Source organism: Lissotriton helveticus, chromosome 4_1 (assembly GCF_964261635.1).
Source record: "Lissotriton helveticus chromosome 4_1, aLisHel1.1, whole genome shotgun sequence".
NCBI classification, from domain to species: Eukaryota; Metazoa; Chordata; class Amphibia; order Caudata; family Salamandridae; genus Lissotriton; species Lissotriton helveticus.
This window is the reverse complement of record NC_136063.1, coordinates 252361392-252381214: the sequence shown is the minus strand read 5'-3', so window position 1 is coordinate 252381214 and position 19823 is coordinate 252361392. Positions and strand designations below refer to the sequence as shown.

The 19823-nt window shown below is 43.7% G+C and overlaps 1 protein-coding gene across 1 annotated transcript in view; it reads left to right on the top strand.

Moving 5' to 3' along the window:
• Positions 1–19823, top strand: part of TG (thyroglobulin) — an 825201-nt gene that overhangs the window by 353813 nt on the left and 451565 nt on the right. Inside the window, exons 28-30 of the mRNA XM_078686739.1 lie at positions 6943–7062; positions 13834–13914; positions 14108–14245. Of these exons, the coding sequence (XP_078542865.1) occupies positions 6943–7062; positions 13834–13914; positions 14108–14245 (339 nt within the window). The remainder of the gene's footprint in view (positions 1–6942; positions 7063–13833; positions 13915–14107; positions 14246–19823) is intronic.

Here is a 19823-nt window from a genome sequence, read left to right as displayed (position 1 = left end):
AAGTGGGGCGAGAAAAAGTGACCCTTCATGAATATTAAATAATATTACTCAAGATGTAGCCGATGCTAATGAGTAAAAACAAATTCAGAATGAATTTAAATAGCTTTTTAGAATCACGTTGACCCTCATCAGATATCTGCCATAGGAGTTGTTTCACCCTGGCAGGTGATCCATACAACCTAGGTTGATGCCATCCACGAGCCTTTCTCCATTGCATAGTGCTGGGAATACAAATGAGCGTCCTTCTTTACAAACAAGGCCACTTAAAGTTGAAGTTTTGTTTCACAGGCTTTAACTGGTAAGAATGAAATATGAACAGGAATACCTACATTATGTTAGCTGTGGCTGATCCATCTTGGATTGGACTTTAATCAGCGAGAGCTAGTTTACTCAGATCCTTAGTGGGGATAGCACCTTCTTAGTTCTAAATTAGATGCCATGAATCTTTCAAATTAGCACCTATAATTAAACTGGCAGTAACACTGATGATAGCTGCCTCAAAACTAGACTAAACCATAATAAATCTTGGCCTCTCAGAAAGGGCGCCGAGTTAATGACATATAATTGAGAATTGCACAACGAGAACAAGGGACACAAAAATTGCATTTTGTTACAGAAGAATTATTCTGTCAGACAGCCTCAATGTTTCATTAAGTTCCACAACAATAGGCCCAGTCACCACCTGCATTCTTCCACCTTCTGAAAGTCCTAAATGCCAAATGCACTGTAAAACACCAATTTAAATAAAAGATCCAGGCCTCTGGTCTGTGTTAGACTCTCCATTGGGGCAATCCAGAATGTAATCCACGCAGATCCATACAGTATCCTTAACTTTAAAAGTATATTGCAGAAGATTACTACAGTCCATCAATGCTCCGGCTCTAGCCATACTTTGTCACTGATGCTGCTCCCCAGGGATGGCTCGTTTAATGCAGCAGATTGCACCCACCTCTCCTGAGTGACAGATTTGAAGGAGGCACAGTAATAACTCTCAAGAGTTTCCCTGGGCCTACTCTTGATTACAGTCTTGCATTGGTTTCTATTTGGGAAAATTGGCACCACCACCAATACACATACCACCAATACCACCACCAACATTAACACTGCCATCAATACCACTACCAATGCAATTGCAACCCCCATCAGTACAGCCACTGCTAAAACAAATACAGCCAATACTACTACCACAAAACTAACGCAACAACCAATCCCATACTACCATAAGTACGACCAATAACACACCACCACCAATGCCATATGATCACCAATATCATGTAATATTAGGCTGAGGCCTAACTGAATAATAGCTCCTTAAAGGATTTTTTCTACACAATTACCAATACTAGCAACACAACCACAATACCACCACCACCAATGTAACGGGTAGCACCACCATCAAGATCCATACCATCAGTATCACCACTGATAATATTAATACCAGTACCACCAGTAATACACAACCATTTCCACGTCGACAATACTACCGACACCATCATCAATACCACCACCTCCAATATTACCACCACCACTAACATTACCACTACTAACAGTACCGCTACAAACGCCATCACTACCAATACACCTCTAGCAATACCACCATAAATAAGACAACCACTACCAGCACAATACCACCACCAGTACCATGACCACCAGTGCCACCACGAATATCACAAATGCCACAGCGCTTGTATCATCAATACCACCACCAATACCAACCACATCACCACTGCAGTACCAGTACCACCACCAGTACCACCAACAATATTGCCAATATCACTACCAATTCTTAACCACAATCACCACTATTTCGACCATCTCATCCAAACATTGGCAAACCCCATCTGGCTTTAATGTGCTGTAGTTTTGGAAACTTAATGTCTGCATGTTATTGTTTGCATACATTGTCACATTAAAGCTATTCGCTTTTCCAATACCCTACTTGAAAGTGTCTTTCTCTATTGATACAAGTAATAAAAACCTGAAGCAGCGTGGAAACAGACGATTGGTGGTTTACAGGCTCTCCACAACAGTTGAAGTTTTACATTTTTTCTGGTATCCACCTCTGATTTTAATTCCTGCTTAAATGTTCATGTTAAAGTACAAATCATTTACATAGGGAATTGAGTAACTGGCTTTTCAAGCAAGGTAAATAACAGCTGTTTGCTAACATCATGGCTCTCTTTATTTATTTTTAATGCCTGAGTACAGGTGATTTGGAATCAAAAGAAGCTCTTGCAAAATAATTTCTATTAATCCCGCATTACACTGAGCGCACGAGGACAGAGGACGCCTGGCCCTTCCCATTATGGTCTTGGGGATATTGTACCCGTAGAAGTAGTATAGGGACTGCTTATTAAGGGCTGTACTTTCTAGGACTTATTTCCAAACATATTAGCTTAAAGTCAACCATTTTAAAACAGTTCAGAATGGGAACCTATTCAATATTTCGGCACTTAGAAATTTGTATTTGACCCCAGGGGCAATATTTCTCCTGCATATTCCTGTAACAAAATCCAATGCATTGGATGCACAACAAAACACCATGTGTGGAAAAGGGAAAAGAAAGCAAAAATGCTGTGCCAGAGGAAATACAACAAATTTGAACTCTAAGCCTCGACATTATGCCAACATTTGTTTTCATGCCAGTTAAAAAACCATTATAATGTCTGTGGGACAAAACATCCTACTATTAAATGTGATGCTTTTGTCAGACACTCCATCACCTGCCAAGGTACATCTAACTCATGAAGGCCACCATTGTTCAATTACCGAACACTGCGACCAGTTACATTAGAACGCTGTTCAAGCTGCCTGGAGTAATGCTCGTAAAATGACGCGCAACGCACCAGTGCGCCTGGCATGTTACTCAGGTATGTCAACGAGGCGCTCAGAATGGCAGGCCCTCAGGGGGTGATCATTAATGCTCAAATAGGGCAAGGGTGTCACTTTGTCGGGAGGATACTCCCTGTACTAGAGGGCACTAGGGCTTTTACACAAGGCACTACAAATGGCGAGGGGTACCTATCACTCCTACCCAATAGTATTTACAGCCTATCTCAGTCCTTCCTCACAAATGCTACCTCTGAAGCAAAGCAAAAGGAGAAATTGTGGGAATGCAAGTATCCTTTGGGAATTGGACACGTGAAAGCTCAACAACTAGCAGTAAATACTAAACATTGCCATGAAATACAAAATAGTTCCTCCTATGTTAGTCATATGAGTTATCAATGACGTGGGTCTCCCAGGATCTGGTGTCCTGGGAGAGTTGTGCCTTCCTGAAGTGACATGCAGCCCAACCCAGACTTGCTAGCAGCCATTGCAGAGATGCCAAAGATGTGAAGAGATATAAAAGAAACATTTCAGAGTCTAGTATACCCCGTTTTACTGACGGAAATCAGTTTTCAGAAATTAAAACTTAAACATGTTCAATATTTAAAAATCCTGTAAGCAGAATTGTTGAAAGTGTAAGGTAAGCATGTGGGATCAGGTCAGCATGCTTTATTGACACTACTCTGGAAGACTTGTCCTCATCATATTCATTTTGAAGATTGTACTACAGGATATCGAGGCTAGGAATATCGAGATACACTAATATCATAGCCAAAGACAAGATATTGAAAGTAAGTGCATATAGGGATGCATAGATTTGCTACTCTTAACTCCACATCTATGCACTGTGAAGATACAGACATATCGTCAAGAGACATACATGGGGAGTCAGGTATAGAAGATCTATACTTACATTCGATATTGTGCTCATGATATTCAGTGCTAGGGATTCCTGCCTCCAGATTCCAGGGCACAGCCATTTTGAGCCAATAGGTACCACCTGAATAAAAGTCTCTGACAGGTCAAGCAATACAACTGATTGTTCTTTGACTTGTTTTTGCATTAGGCATACTGGATTGGTGTCTGTTTTACAAAATCATGTTGTCTTCATTTTACACTGTGGACAACACGTGTGTTTTTGCAGCTGCGCGTCTGTCTATGGTTTCATGTTTGATTGCCAAATAAGAAATGCAGTCTTTCCCTCGGTACTCACTTTTCTTTTGTCTGATCTTGTCAAAATGTTTTTCCTGAGTTTTGTTTTACTTCGACAAATTCCCTTTCAATAATCATTGCGTTTTACGACGTTTCCTGTTTTGTGAGACATTTACACCAAGAGATCAATTACCCCCAGAGGGATCGGAGTCTATGGCCTCGGGGCTTGTCTTCTTGATAACTCCAGGTGGTAGCTTCTGAGAACTGGTGCTGGATGCAGGTCTCTCGTCATCCTCTCATACTTTGCTTTTATTTTGCCAAGGTGTGCCAGTGTATAAATGTGGGCGTTGGCCTACAGAGGTTCTGCTGGTCTTAGAAGCTGGGTGACTGGCAATACTGATGGTCGACAATAAGAGACACTTAATACATTTTAAATAATGTTATTGAATAGTATGTATGAATAGCTATGCTCAAAATATTTACATTTCCTACTTAAATAATACGCAAAAAAGCTGATCATTACGATTTTGTGGTAGTATTCCTCAAGTCGCGCAGAGCAGTACTGAGCACTGTTATGCCCTGTCATACCATAGCAATGATAGTAAAGCCAGCCAATAAGCAGCCAATATGCAGCCACAATTTCACTAGTCTAAATGTGATCCTGTTCTCTGGAGTGCAGCAAGTCTTCCTTACACCTGTAAAGCGCCCCAAATTACTCAATGGTTGCTGGGTACAGGGGTCAAAGGAGATTGGTTTTGTATACTTGCACTTGATATTACCTCTTCCCTATGGGATCACCCTACCATCACCATGTATTTATATGTTTTTTGGCCTGGAATGGGCAATAACTTACCGGGTGTAGAGTATTCGCATTTTTTTTATGCATATGTTACCCAACACGTGTTCCAAATGCGTGTGACCGGTGGAATTATGTCCAGGCTTTACTGTGCCCAGTAATTCCGGTAAAACCTCCCAACTTGTCATTCACTTCCAAAAAACGAGAGTTTGGCCCTTTGTGTGGGTGCATAGTAATGGCTAATGTTACAGAAGCTGCTAATGGTATCACCCTTAATAAGACAGAAAAGAGGGCTAGTGTAATAGTCGGCTATTAAATATACCTCTTTCTGGTGTTCTTTGTTCATATTTTGGGGACTACCCAGAGAAATGCCCTGGGCAGCAGCAGTGATGCTTTAAGTGCCACCTGTACCTGTACTCTCTGTGGTAAAGTGACCAAGTGGCATTCCTTATTCTGTGATGAGTAGTATTTTTTACAGCTGAAATATCTCATTAATGTTGCAATTATTCCTAACGCCAGTTTCCTGATATGAGAACATGTATCAATAATAGTGACTTTATTACTTAATGCATTTGTAAATAACACATAGGAATTGAATATGCTGAACATTGAGTATTCTTGGAGAGGGCAGTAAAGAATGCAAATGCTCAAGAGACCCAAACAGAGCTTGAAAGACTAAAAATCTGCGCTGTTGGGAAGGTATTACATTTCCTGGTTTCTGTTGTGGCTTTACAAAGCAGCATATAGCGCCCTGAGGCTACTTTTGAGATGCATAAGAATGGGATTGTGTGACCCATGAAGAGAGCCAGTGGTAACAGGAATGATTCATGTCATGGTGGCTGAGAGTCCACCACTGCTTTCCTACTTCATCGCAAGTTATATGGGCTCCTGAGCACAGTCAATGATGACCGGTCCATCCCCGAAGGCAGTGGGATGCAGGTGATCATTTGGTAAGGAGTGGTCGAAGCCTTTTAAGTGTCCTAGGTTGAAGTGTGTTCTTAGTTTAATAGTTGTGATCGGAAACGACAATTTCCGGATCAGTTGAATGCCTAAGATGTTTCACAATGTCAGAGGGTTCCTGTGGCCAAGGGAAGGGAAATGTTCCCTCAGATGGGCCATTATGGTCTCATTTTGGGTGTTGTCCAGATGCAGATAGCTCTCAATAACACAGGAATGAATTTAATTTATAGAAGTTTGCATTTTTTCGGATACTGTAGACAATTTTATAATCAGATGTTAACCTGGTCTCATGTAATATGTATGTGGAAAATATATATTCAACTTTTTTGGCCTTTTTGAACACTCAGTACCCTACCCACCCCTAAGCCCCAAGAATGCTCTTATCCACCCTATACCCACCACTAAGGCCCAAAAATACCCTTACCACCCCATACCTCTGCCCAACCCTAAACTCTAAGAGCATCCTTACCACCCTATACTCCTACCCATCCCTAAACCCTAAAATGCCCTTACCATCCTGTACCCCTACCCACTCCTATACTCCTGACCCTTAAAAATACCCTTACCTCTGTATGCTCCTACCTGCCCCTAAATTCTTAAAAAACCCTTACTTTTCCATAACCTTACCGACCCTTAAATCCTAATTTATATATATATCTTTATAGACACACACATATACATGTATACACACATACGTATACACATACCTACCTTAAATATACTTACATTGCATAGTAAAGGCATGCGTGGTAAAGGTATAGGTGTGGTAAAGGTATATGCATGGTAAAGGTATATGCGTGGTTGAGTCATTGCGTTGTAAAAGAATGTGTGGAAAATGAAGCATGATAAAGGCATTACATGATAATGCCTGCATTGGAAAGACTATTTTCCCTGCTGGTTTACCACTGACTTCTAGGAGTAAGCCAACAATAAGCCAGATGGGGTCCTGTAATTCAGTAGTAAGCCAGGAGTGCTACAAGAGTAAATCACAATTACAGCAAAATATTTGTGAATCCAGCTGAAGTTCAGTAGGCTCAATATATTGGTGTACGAAACCAATTCACGACTATTTATGAGTGTTGTGCAAGTTTCTGATACTGAAAATCAGAAGCGTTTAAATGATGGAGAGAACTTGCATGTGATGAAAGTAAGTAATTGTACCATGACTGATCGCATATGTGCTAAAAATTAATTTTGTTCTGCAGCCTACTCGTTGTTGTCACAAAGCATAAAGTCGGTGGAGTACAGTACAACGCTCAGCGCTGAGACCAAAGAGGAGATCCAGAGGTCCTTCACCAGTTTTCAGTCAGTCTATCTGTGGAGGGGTGAGTTTTCCATTGAGGTGTTACATGCTTTAAGTAAGGGAGTGCTTTGATTTACTAGCATTAAAGAACGGGCAAGCCTGTCTCGCCTCTCGCTCCATATGGTCATATCACTCCCGACTGAGTCCTGGTCTTTTGTGCTGCATTAATTCTTACCAGGAGCTTTAGTGTAACTGGTTAGTTGAAGACAACCAAGACTACGACACCGAGAATGCATTAGGTTGTCAAAGGAACTTCCAGAATTTCAGCACATTGACAACACCCTGAGTAAAATCCTATGTACTAGTGTAATAAACATTACCTGTTTCCCAAACTGAAATACTGAGAAATTTGGAGATTTCTGATTATGCACATCTCACCCTCAAAGTAGTAGTAGAGACATTGTTAGGTCTGGCTAACCTATTGTTACCAATTTATTAACTGACACATACCATGGGCATTCAGAGAAGGACCCTCCCACCGCATATTATTTGATTTTTTATTTAATATCCTGCCTCCGATGTGTGTGCTTTGAAATGCAGCAAGGACTAGTTTACATCCCAAAAGGAAACCAAATTATGGCACATTCAATTATTTATCTTACAGATACATATATTTTTTTTAACAAACAACAATATATATATATATATTTTTCGATGCAGCTGTTTTTTATGTTTTAGTCAGGACTGAAGATGCAAACCAAACCTATTGGCATTGCCAAAGCTTTTTTTGTAGTAGAAGTGATATGAAATGACATGTTGTGCACAGTTTGGTGTGTGAGGTCCTACTGAAACAAGGTTACTGAAACCAGGGTGCAATAGTAGGTGGTGACAGAGGTCTGCATGTAATTGGGCCTATATTGGACAGCACACTGCACAATAGATATGTACATATTTACAGTGTACATTCACATGTTTACAAGTGGAGTTACTTGTAAGCGCATTGTAATTAGGTGCCTTAATGCAAGATGACTCTTGAATTCATATTAGATGCACAGTACCATACTGTTAGAACTGGGGATTGCTAGTTGGCTGAGGTAGGTACCTTAGTCCAAATAGGGACCCTTCCTTCTAGTCAGGGTAAGGAGGGACACACCCTTAGATTACCCCTGCTCACCCCCTGGTAGCTTGGCATGAGCAGCCAGGCTTATCGCCAAGGCAATGTGTAAAGGATTTGCAACCACACTCCCAGTAACACAGTGATAACATCAGAAATGGACACCACACTGGTTTCATAAAAATAGCTGTATCTTTATAAAAAGGAATACGATGAGACCAAACGATGGAAATCCAACATATGCTTATTTTTAATATTTCATTTGTCTGGTTATTAGGCCAGCAATCACTTCTAGGTTCTTGCGGTACTAATGCAATGCTATGCAGTTCGTAATGTAGTAATAAGACAGTCCTTAATGCAAGAATCAGGCAGTTCGTAATGCAAGAATAATGCGGTTCGTAATGCAAGAATCAGGCAGTTCGTAAAGCAAGAATAATGCGGTTCGTAATGCAAAAATCAGGCAGTTTGTACTGCAAGAATAATGCGGTAGGCCAATCTGCGTGGTCAACTCGGGCACGACTAGGCCCCAATAGCAGAGACAACAGTCGTAAGCTTAAAGGGGCATCCCCGGTACTGCTGGGCAGGTACGGGCCGCTCAAGGACTCAGCGTGTCTAACGCGGTGCAGCGGGAGTGAGATCAGAGCACTCCTGTACTCCTCCTGCACGCCTCCCCAGGCCCCACACGCTTGCGGCTCCCGACCGGAGTACAAGCCTTACCTGGGGGGGGTGCGTTGCCTCGCTCTCTCTCTCCGCTCGTCGGACGTCCTGCTGGACAATCCAGATCACGTTGTGGCACTGTTGCTAGGCGACGCTGTAGCCGGATGGATTACGGCACTGCCTTTTCCTTTGTTGATGATCTTGCGCAGATTCCATTCGACTAACAACGATCACAATCCCTTTCACCTTGTAGCTTCCTTAGCTTCAAAAAGTCCTTCTCAGGCCGGCGGCGGCGATGTTTACTCACAGCTTCAGTAACGATGTCACTCGGGCCACAAACAGCAATGCAGCAGCGTGGACGATGTTTCACACTGTGGGGGCAATGCGGTCCGGGGTACCTCGTAACCAGTACCACGGACCACACGGCAGTCTCAGGTGTGCAAAAGCACACACGCACAGCGTTGCTGAGACACACTTGGAAACTTGTATGCTCCTAAGTTTCCACAACAGGGTACCAGCTCTCCTCGGGCCCTTGGAGACAAATCACTTCAGGACACAACACACAGCAAAGTCCTCTCAAGCAGGGGATCACAGCACACAGCAAAGCCCATTGTTCTCTCCTTAGTCAAATCAGAAAACTGCAGGCTAGCCCCAGAACACACAGCAAGGGCAGTCCTTCTCTTCAGTCTCTTCAGCTGTTCCTCTTTGACAGAGGTTCCTCTTGAACACAAAGTAGTTTCAATCCTTTTTCAGTATTGATTTCAGTCTTGAGTTCAGGGGTTTAAGCTCTTAACCCTAAATGCCTTTGAAGTCTTTGTTTTCAGGGGGCTCGGTCCAAAAAAGACCTGGGTGTCTTCCTGACAGTGCACACCCCCCTCCTTTGATAGTCGGGGTCTGGGCCCAGACTCTCAGCAGGAGGTGGAGCCATCCACTGGTGGCAACAACACAGCCCTCTTCACATCCAGGTGGCTACTCCTCCTCCCACATCAAGCGCAGGCCAGCCTGTTGATGTCTCACTTACTCCTCCCTGGGGTCAGGACACTTCCCAGACCCTGTCACATCCAAATCCAGGCAGGCAACATACAACCAGATAGAGGCACGCCGGATGGTTTAAGACAAGAAACCAGCCGCTTCTAAAAGCGTAGTTTTAAACACACAATTCAAAAACCATCTTCATAAAAGATGTGTTATTGAATTCTAAGTCCAGGCACACTAAGCTCGATCCCTCCATCTTATGCCTATGGGAAGATATGCTAGAAACATGGGACACAGCATTCCCCATTCTGTCCTATGGGCAAGATGGCCTTGCAACAGTAAAAAACGGATTTGGCAGTATTTCACTGTTAGAGCATGGTACACCCCTTAATATATGTCCTACCTTTCACATACACTGCACCCTGCCCAGGGGGGTCCATGGGCCTACTATAGGGGTGTCTGATGTGCATAAAAAGGGAAGGTAAGGCCTGGCAAGTGGGTGCACTTGCCAGGACAATAAGGCAGTTAACAAACTGCTTGCAGGCACTGCAGTGGCAGGCCTGAGATCTCTTCTTAGAACAACTTGTGTGGGTTGCACAGTTAGTGCTACAAGCCCATTAGTAGCATTTGCATTACCAGCCCTGGCACACATAGTGCACTTTACTAGAGACTTTACTAGTAAGACAAACATACCAATTATGGACAACCAATTACCATAACACTTTATACAGGGAGCACTTGCACTTTGACACTTCTACAGATCAAGGTCAGTCCAGCACGGTGGCGGCACTTTCACAGGGAAGTCAAACAACCTCCAGTTACAATATCTTGACAGTGACTATCAGTCAATACGTTATTCGAGTGCTGGCGTCAGTCCGATAGCAACAACCTTGATCTGTAAATCAGTGATAGCTCCGCTATTGATATAAGCGGTGTGAAACTTACTCCCACAAAAAGGATTTAATCGTGTTGAGTCCATTCAGCCAGATAAGTTTTTTTTAAATGCAATATCTAATGTCCTGAAGATGGTCCGACGGACTGACGCCACTTAAGATCGAAACGTCGACTCTACCATCTACTTCCGAAACACTTAGGGGCCCATTAGGATGTCGGGCGGATTGCCGCCGCCAGACATCCTTCCCTGAATTCCCCCTCACCATATTAGTATGGCAGGGGGGACCACGGCGGAAGAAAACACCGCCCGCCACTTTTCCGCCCCGGTCGCCTTGCGGCCGAAGCGGAAAATGTTGAATATGGTGGCAGTGTCTATGAAACACCGCCAGCCATATTAAAATGGCAAGAGTGCAATGCCTTTCCGTGGCGGCATTGAAAGGCAGGCGGTCTTCACTCTGGGGGCCCCCTGCGGGCCCCCAGAGTGAATGTGAGTGGGGGGGGTGCACACGGGGGGTACCTGTGGTACCCCCTTTCATTTTCATTTCCAAAGCGGCAGGCACCCCGCGGTGCCTGCCGCTTTGGAAATGAAAATGCTGTGATGTATTGTCAGCATTGTGGCGGGCGGTGCAGAGAGTACCGCCCGCCACAATGCTGAGAATACAGGATGTGCCCGCCACTGTGGCGGGCACATCCTAATGGCACCCCCAGGACCCCCGCCCTTCAGGCGGGCGGTCCCGTTTTCCGATAGAGTGGCGGGCGGGCAAGGCCCTCCCGCCATCCTAATGGACCCCTTAATGTTTTCAACTGACCATTATTTTCACTAGGAGATATGTCATTTGTGATTCTACTGGAATAGATGTTTTACTCATGAATTGAAGGATTAATTGTACTTTACCTCTTTCATGATTTATTGCTGAATTCATTGTTCATTTGTACTCCCTTTTTAATTTGATCCATACATATAAATATTTTTGTATATTCAATAAAATATACTCCTGTGTTTGTGCTTTTCTTACTCATTTATTGATTGTTTCAATTGAAAATTTGGGTTTGTGATCTAATTAGACTCACCCGTAGAGAAACTCCAAGGGTGTATTGGGTTCCCCCGTTTTCACGCTTTGACCCTGTACAGCGCTCCGCTGCTTATTTGACTAGGTTTGCCGTACATGAAAACAACATATATATACACTAATCATCATCATTAAACCATCTTAATTAATGTCACATATTTCATAAATACATAATATTAAATGAAAAATACATGAAGAATATTTTAAAATATTCACTACAACAGCATTAATGAAAAGCGAAAGCAATTAAAGTAGCTGCCTGTTTAAAAATATGTATTAAAAACCCGGCAACAGCGCCTCCAAGAATATCTCAAGGTGTTCAGAAGGAGATGCCAACTTCATTGTTATTGCAAAGAACCATGAATACAGTTGGAAAGGTATCTTAATATCAGATGCTCAGTATTAACCTATGCCTACTTTTCCAAGTGCTCAGATCTTATTTCATTATGGAAATCTTACTTCTAATCGATTAGGCTCCAGACATATTCTGTAAGTGATAAATGTTGTAATCCTGTATCAAAAGATTGCATTTCCCCTGGAGAGTGAGAGAGAGACAGAAATATCAATTAGGGTTTCCCTTTAACACATGACGGTGCCCAATATTTGGAAATTCATTAGTACAGCTCATTGACCCATCATGTGACATCATCTGCTTGACATCTGCTTCCCAGGAATTTTTTTGATTAGGTTTGTGGCAAACGTGATTCATCACAGCAAAATACAAGACTACCAACCTAAGTTTTAAGTTTGGGACTAAGACAGTCCTGCATACGACCAAGGTTATCTGTTGACCATATGTCGTTAGAGACAACAATTCTGTAATTTTGGTCTCAAAACATTCTAACATGGGTGTTGGAGTCGCTATTAGAAAGGGACGCCCTTGGCACTCCTCTTCCTCATAGCGAGTCGGTAACCCAATTTTGCGAGTTGCTAATTGATTAGAGACTCGCAAAATAGGGTTGGTACATTGGTCTGACATTTTTTGCTGTCGCAAAGGGGCTAATCCCCTTTGCGACCGCAAAATTCGGTCATACATCTGGCCCTATGTTTATCTGAAATGACCAGGCAAACTCAAATAGACAACATTGCACTGAGCTGAGGGGCTTTCCATCACTGTATGACGTGCTGGTTTGCGCCAGTTCTTTTTGATACTGCTAATGCAGTTTAGATGCAGCAAAGTCATATACACAAAGAACTGTAGCTATATGTAAATGTAATGTAAATATAAATGTAATTTGTACTTGTAAAGCGCACTAATACCCATGGGTGTCCTGGTGCTGTAACGCATATCGCTGTGGAACCCTTCCTGGCTTTTCCCTGTGAAATGTCCACTCCTGGGCACCCCCAAGGTGAAGCCAGGCATCCCAGCGCTGTTGGGGCCGTTGTGGAGATTAAGCAAGCTATTGACCAGAGTTGCAGAGTGGGACCCATGATTAGAATAGGCACCGAGGTGAGAATTATCAGGTCCGAGGAAATTGAGCCCAAGACCCGCCACGGCGGGAATTGAACCCTGGTCCCGGGCCAGACCTCTGCATCAGGGTCTGCCGCTCTAACCATTGAGCCACACTTCTCCATATAGCTTAGACGCACTGCATTGATGACTTGGCAATTTTACAGTGACGATATATGTCCCCCCCAAAAAAAAATGACAGCAATTGCTGATCAGTGTAAAAATGAGATCCGAATCAGATTAAAATTACATTTTGCAGTGAGCCATCACAAACGTGGGTTCAAAAATAGACTATTCGCCAGTGCAAAGAATGGTGCAGTCAAAGCTGTAACGTATCTATTACAGCCAGTTGAATACCACTTAAATTTCAGGAAAATGTCAGTGCATCGTTGGGTGGATGCCCTCTAGTTAGAAAAATCTGCATTCGGATCTGCTTTAGCTGGCACTTGATTGGCACCTTTTTTGCTCTGTCAGCCATGACACTGAAGGATCTCTCTGAATTATGCTCAAAAGCGTTACATAACAAATATAGCACTAGCTGAACTTCCGGTCTCCCGGTGACCTGACAACCAAGGTATCCTTTTTTCTGGGAAGCAACACTCTTGCGTGTCTCCTGAAACTGTTCTTTACTGCACCTAAACTGGTATTTTTTCTTTGCTAATTTTGATTTTGTGTCTTTTTTTTTATCTCCAGACTCAAACGTCGCGAGCCGCCCCACGCCATCCCAGTGCGGAATCCTTGCTGTCCAATCACAGAATGACACCTCATTGCCAGGTACTTCCTTTAGCCTTTCCTTTCTTGTGCACAATCACCTGCGCGTGTGTCACTGGCATCTATGTTTGGACGATTTATAAGGTGGCTCTTTAAGTTCAGATTACTTCCATATTGGGCCTAAAGTAAAGAAACAAATAGCAAAATGTTTAATATCGTTGAAATTCGTTTAAACATCTTTCATTTTTTGTGTCAGATTCTGCAACGCAGCTCTTCGAGTTGGTGGAGAATAGTGAAATACTGGTGGAACCAAAGCGCGCCTTGCCCCAGCAGCAGTACCGGCTCTTCAAGCACGCACACTCCGCCAAACAGGCGGGCCTTTGGTGCCTTACACGTAAGCACTCTTAAAATACTCCTTTTGCTGCTCTAATTTGATTTATCAAGACAATTCCACAATAGAGTTTTAGCTGACGGTGTATTCATACATCTGACAGCCTCTGCAAACTAAATCCACAATTTAGGATATGTGTTAGGGAGGAGAAGAAAATAATGGCCGGACCATTATCATGTAATACTAAAGACAGCCTTTAGGCGGCAGGCGAGGTTTGGAGTTTCAAGTCTGACTGGAGACGGCCTGGAACCTCACACTTACATGTAAATGCCACAGAGGGGGAACAAAGGCACACAGCTTCTTATCTCTTCACAGGTTAGTCTGCGCACGAATCTAGGGAGCTGGGCAGTAAAGCCTAGGATTGTCACCGCTGGCTCCAGCTGTATATAATAATAATAAAGCCTGGTTACACTAATTAGTGTGTACCTGCGCTGCGGCCAGAGGTTGCTACATGAGATGCGAGACCAGGCAGAAACCAAAGAAGCTCTATGACTGAAAAAGCCATGTCTTCAGCTTTTTCCAAAAGGTTTTTTCCGATTGTTCCATCCGAAGCTCCAGGGGAAGCAGGTTCCACTGTTTAGCAGCCAGGTAGCGGAAGGATCAGCCCTCATTCTCATTATTTTTATAACTGGGACCTGAACCTGCCCTGAACCCCAAGAACGTAAGGCCCTGGTAGGAGTATAGGGGGACAGTAGGTTGTAAAGGTAGTTCGGGCCCTTCCCCATCAAGAATTGCTGACTGATACATGGGGTCTTGAAAATAATTCTTTCCTTTACTGGGAGCCAGTGGAGAGTAGTTCGGGCATTTTTGGACGAGGCTCTCCAGGGAAGCATCAGGACTAGGCGGGCAGCTGCGTTTTTGATGTATTGTAATCTTTGCATGCTCTTTTTACTGGCGCCAATATAGAGTGCATTCCCGTAGTTCAAGTGAGAGGTGACAAGTGCGTGGACCAGGGTTTTCCTGGCAGCTACCGGGAGCACATCTAAGATCTTCGGGAGGTGGGGGGGTTGCGGGGGAGCGGATTTCTTTGAAATCTGATGCAGAGGCTCACAAGCTGATAACAAATGGTGTGAGATGTGCACGTGCCTGGCTCACATGCACTGTAGGCAATCCGCCTTTGGGTGCACTTTTGATAGACCTTACTTTAATCGTGCCAAAGTATCCCTAACGGGATGGCTTTCAGCGAGACCTAAAATCCTACATCTGACAGTACAAATCTTAACAACTTCCGACCTATCTCCAGCATTCCCACACTAGCCAAAATCCTTGAAAAATGCTTCCAGTCACAACTATGTGGGCACATCGAAAATTTCCATCTCGTGGACCAACACCAATCTGGCTTTTGTAGTGGGCACAGCACTGAATCGGCTCTCACTCATGTAACGGATGACATCTTAATAATGCTTGATCGAAATTAATCCTGCCTCCTTACCCTACTCGACCTATTCTCCGCATTTGATACTGTCAATCATGAAAACAACCTAGTCATTCTGGAGCATAGAATGGGCCTCTCTGGTCAGGTGCTGCATTGGTTTTCGTTCTTCCTGCTGCACAGGTCCCAAGGAGTTAAAGCGAACCACTCACTCTCCCAGACATCCCCAGTCACCATGGGGGTTCCCCAAGGGTCCTCCTTATCTCCCATTCTCTTTAATTTGTTCTTGGAACCATTAGCTAATGTTCTAAAATCTAGGGGCATTCGCTTCCATATGTATGCAGATGACACCCAACTCTATCTGAAAATCTTCTCCCCGGATGACATCACGTCACTCAACTCCACCCTATTGACTACCCAAAACTGGTTGACTGAGAACTAAGGGTGGGCGTAGTATGCGTAATAGGGCTACGCGAAGCTACGCAAAGTGGGCGAGAAACTACGCCCAACTACGCACTTCGCGTAGCCCCACTATGCGCCGCCTGCCCCCCTCCCCTACATACCTAATTTGTGTAAATACTAAAAGAAAAGTAAATAAAAAGCACATAAGACCGGGGAGATGTGGGCATTTCGCTTCGTGCCCGTAATCAATCTGGCTGCCGTGTTCAGTGAAGCCTTTAGGGGGAGCAAAGTGTATTTGGGGAGGCCACATAGCGTAGCACTGCCATAGTCAAGACGCAGCAAAATAAGCGCTTGGACCACTTGCTTGAAATCTGCTTGAGGTAGGAAAGGTTTTAGATTCCTGAGTGTTCTCAGAAGGTGGTTAGCTTGGTTCATCCAGAGATCGATTTTAGGAGTATGGTTCGGGGGAGAAATGAGGAGGAATTCTGTTTTAGAGGTGTTTCGCAGGAGGTGGTTCTCAGTAACCCTGGTCGAAGGACTTCGCTACGCCCACGGAGTGGGCGTAGTGTTGCGTCTTGACTATGGCAGTGCTACGCTATGTGGCCTCCCCAAATACACTTTGTACCCCTAAAGGCTTCACTGAACACGGCAGCCAGATTTATTACAGGCACGAAGCAAAATGCCCACATCTCCCCGGTCTTAAAATCCCTAAACTGGCTGCCCTACGAAGCTAGAATTCAACTGAAGATTGCCTGCCTATCGCACAAAGCCCTCCGCTTCAAAACCCCCAACTACCTTGCGCAAAAGCTAGAACTATCCGGAGGTGGTAGACCGTCAAGGAGTGCTAATTCCCTCCTCTTGAAACCTCAAATCTTCCACAAAAAGAGAACATGCCAACCAGCCTTCTCTGGCTCTGCACCAAAAATTTGGAACTCTCTTTCACGGGAAATTCATAGAATCTCTTCCAAGGTTGCTTTCAAACTTGAAGCAAAAAGATTCCTCATGAAAAGTTCTTACCTTAACAGGAGGGGCTATTGTCAGCTCTATGACATCGGACAAAACTACAGTCTTGGTTATTAATCCTGTTTATTATTATTGTATTTGCTCCCCTTATGTCATTAAGTTTTCATCGTCTAGCCCATTCTTCGGTACCCCAGGTTTATAAAGGATCTGTTATGTGTGCACTATTTAATTCAATGCCTCTTAGATTCCCCAATTGATTCATGTTGTGATCTGTTACCTTACTCTGATATCCTTCGGGATCTAGTTTGCGCTATATAAAACTTTATAAATAAAAAAAAAATGCTTTTGCCTTTTTTCAGTCCCTTTGTATAAGAGATGCATGCACTGTAAGAATGTCAGATGTGTTGGTCTGTTCGAGTATTTACATAAATAACAATTTCAATAGCACTATTTTATTTCTTTTATAGCGCTATGCAACCCATTGCAGGGTGTCAGAGCTCTTTACGTAACATACACATTATAAATTGACAATAAATCATGTATATGTGTAAATCAATGTACAAGATGAGTTATATGAGCCAGTGGGGGTTACAAGGTGTAGGAGTCACATGTCCTTCATACCTCACTGTGGTCTATTAGAAAGGTTAAAATTTTTGAACTGCAGGTAACAAAAGGATCTATGTGATTAAACAAAGAGGACTAGCTTAAGTTGACCAAAGTGTTGCAGTACTCTAATTAGTTCTGTCACGGGCACCTTGTTGGTGTATTCATGAAGCCCTCACCCACCAACCTAGTTGGTGGCATGCTTCATCATCGGGCCCACCCAGTGACACCTAGTATGTCCCGGGTGTGCTACGACGCCTGATTACAGCAGAGCTGGTATATTGCTGAGAGTGCAGTGAGTGAGGTTGAGTGAGTTGTGATTTAAAACGGCTTGGTGGTGGTCCCAGTACCCGAGGGTAAATTAAATTTTAATAACTAGGCCGTCACCAGCGGTTAAAAGTAAGGCTACAGGACGCGTGAGGGTGGCGAGTTACTGCCCCCTGCGTCCTTCAGATAATCGACATGTTTCAGCCAGTGCCTTAGAGTATTCTGGCTTTCCTCAGGACCGTTTTTTAAAAAGGTGTAGTGAAATAAAACAGACTTAGTGTTGTGGTACAGACTATGTGATACACTCACTAAGGCGTTTTTCTATATGTGAGAGGGGGATTCTCTTCTCATGCATACGCTTTGGGTTATTAGCCAAGGCTTCCTGGAGGGAAGCGGTAAGGGGATGACCAGTCTTTCTGGTCAGTGCCTGCCTTGTACCTGTTGTCCCGCCGTCGTCCTCCGGTAGTACGACGGCGGGACAGCAGGTACAAGGCAGGCACTGACCAGAAAGACTGGTCATCCCCTTACCGCTTCCCTCCAGGAAGCCTTGGCTAATAACCCAAAGCGTATGCATGAGAAGGGAATCCCCCTCTCACATATAGAAAAACGCCTTAGTGAGTGTATCACATAGTCTGTACCACAACACTAAGTCTGTTTTATTTCACTACACCTTTTTAAAAAACGGTCCTGAGGAAAGCCAGAATACTCTAAGGCACTGGCTGAAACATGTCGACCATCTGAAGGACGCAGGGGGCAGTAACTCGCCACCCTCACGCGTCCTGTAGCCTTACTTTTAACTGCTGGTGACAGCCCAGTTATTAAAATTTAATTTACCCTCGGGTACTGGGACCACCACCAAGCCGTTTTAAATCACAACTCACTCAACCTCACTCACTGCACTCTCAGCAATATACCAGCTCCGCTGTAATGAGGCGTTGTAGCACACCCGGGACATACTAGGTGTCACTGGGTGGGCCCGATGATGAAGCATGCCACCAACTAGGTTGGTGGGTGAGGGCTTCATGAATAGACCAACAAGGTGCCCGTGACAGAACTAATTAGAGTACTGCAACACTTTGGTCAACTTAAGCTAGTCCTCTTTGTTTAATCACATATAAACCCTCGGGGACTCGGACTAGCTATCTAGTCCTCTCTCTCCCTCTTGTTACACGCAACAAAAGGATCTAAGCATTTACCCACTTTACTAGCTTCATAAAATAAACATCTGTCATCTGCGAGTTAGATGATGTGCTTTGCAGGAGACACATTTACCTTCTCTACTACTTTGATTAGAATCTGGGACTTCACAAAACACAGATCTTTCAAGCAAGTGCAATAACCACCAGAGTTATCTCACCATTATTACATTCCCTGAGAATTACTGGGCACCTTCACAGCAGATGCCTTAACCCAACCAAATATTAAAAAACGTAGATTTTGCAACCAATTAAGCATAATAAATCTACTACCATACTTCTCCTTGTTGCCATTTTCTTTATGGCAGGGTTAAAAAAAATAATGTGTTAGTTGATGCCTAGATTTTGCATCGGGATTGCGCCACTTTTTTGACACAACCCCAGTGCCAAATCTAATTTGTTAAATCTCATAATTCTCTTAAATGTACTCATTACATACCTGATAAATATATGTGTTTCAGTCTTAATATCTGATGTCACTTTTTGTGATGTCACTTCCAGTGAGGTCACTTCATGTGATATCAGGTGCAATGTCATGCGTCGTGACATCAAGCGCTGTGATGGCACGCATCATGATTTTACTTGCATACTGCCTAACCTGGTTAGTCCCCCCACTTGTGCCCTAGGATTGACTGACACCAGGACACAGATACAGTAACAGACGTGTATTTACAGACAGTGGCATTTAGAGAGATAGACAGGGGGCAAAAAGACATGGGCAGACTGCCACTACGACTTAATGCAGACACAGGGTAGAAAGGCACAGCGAAGTCACACC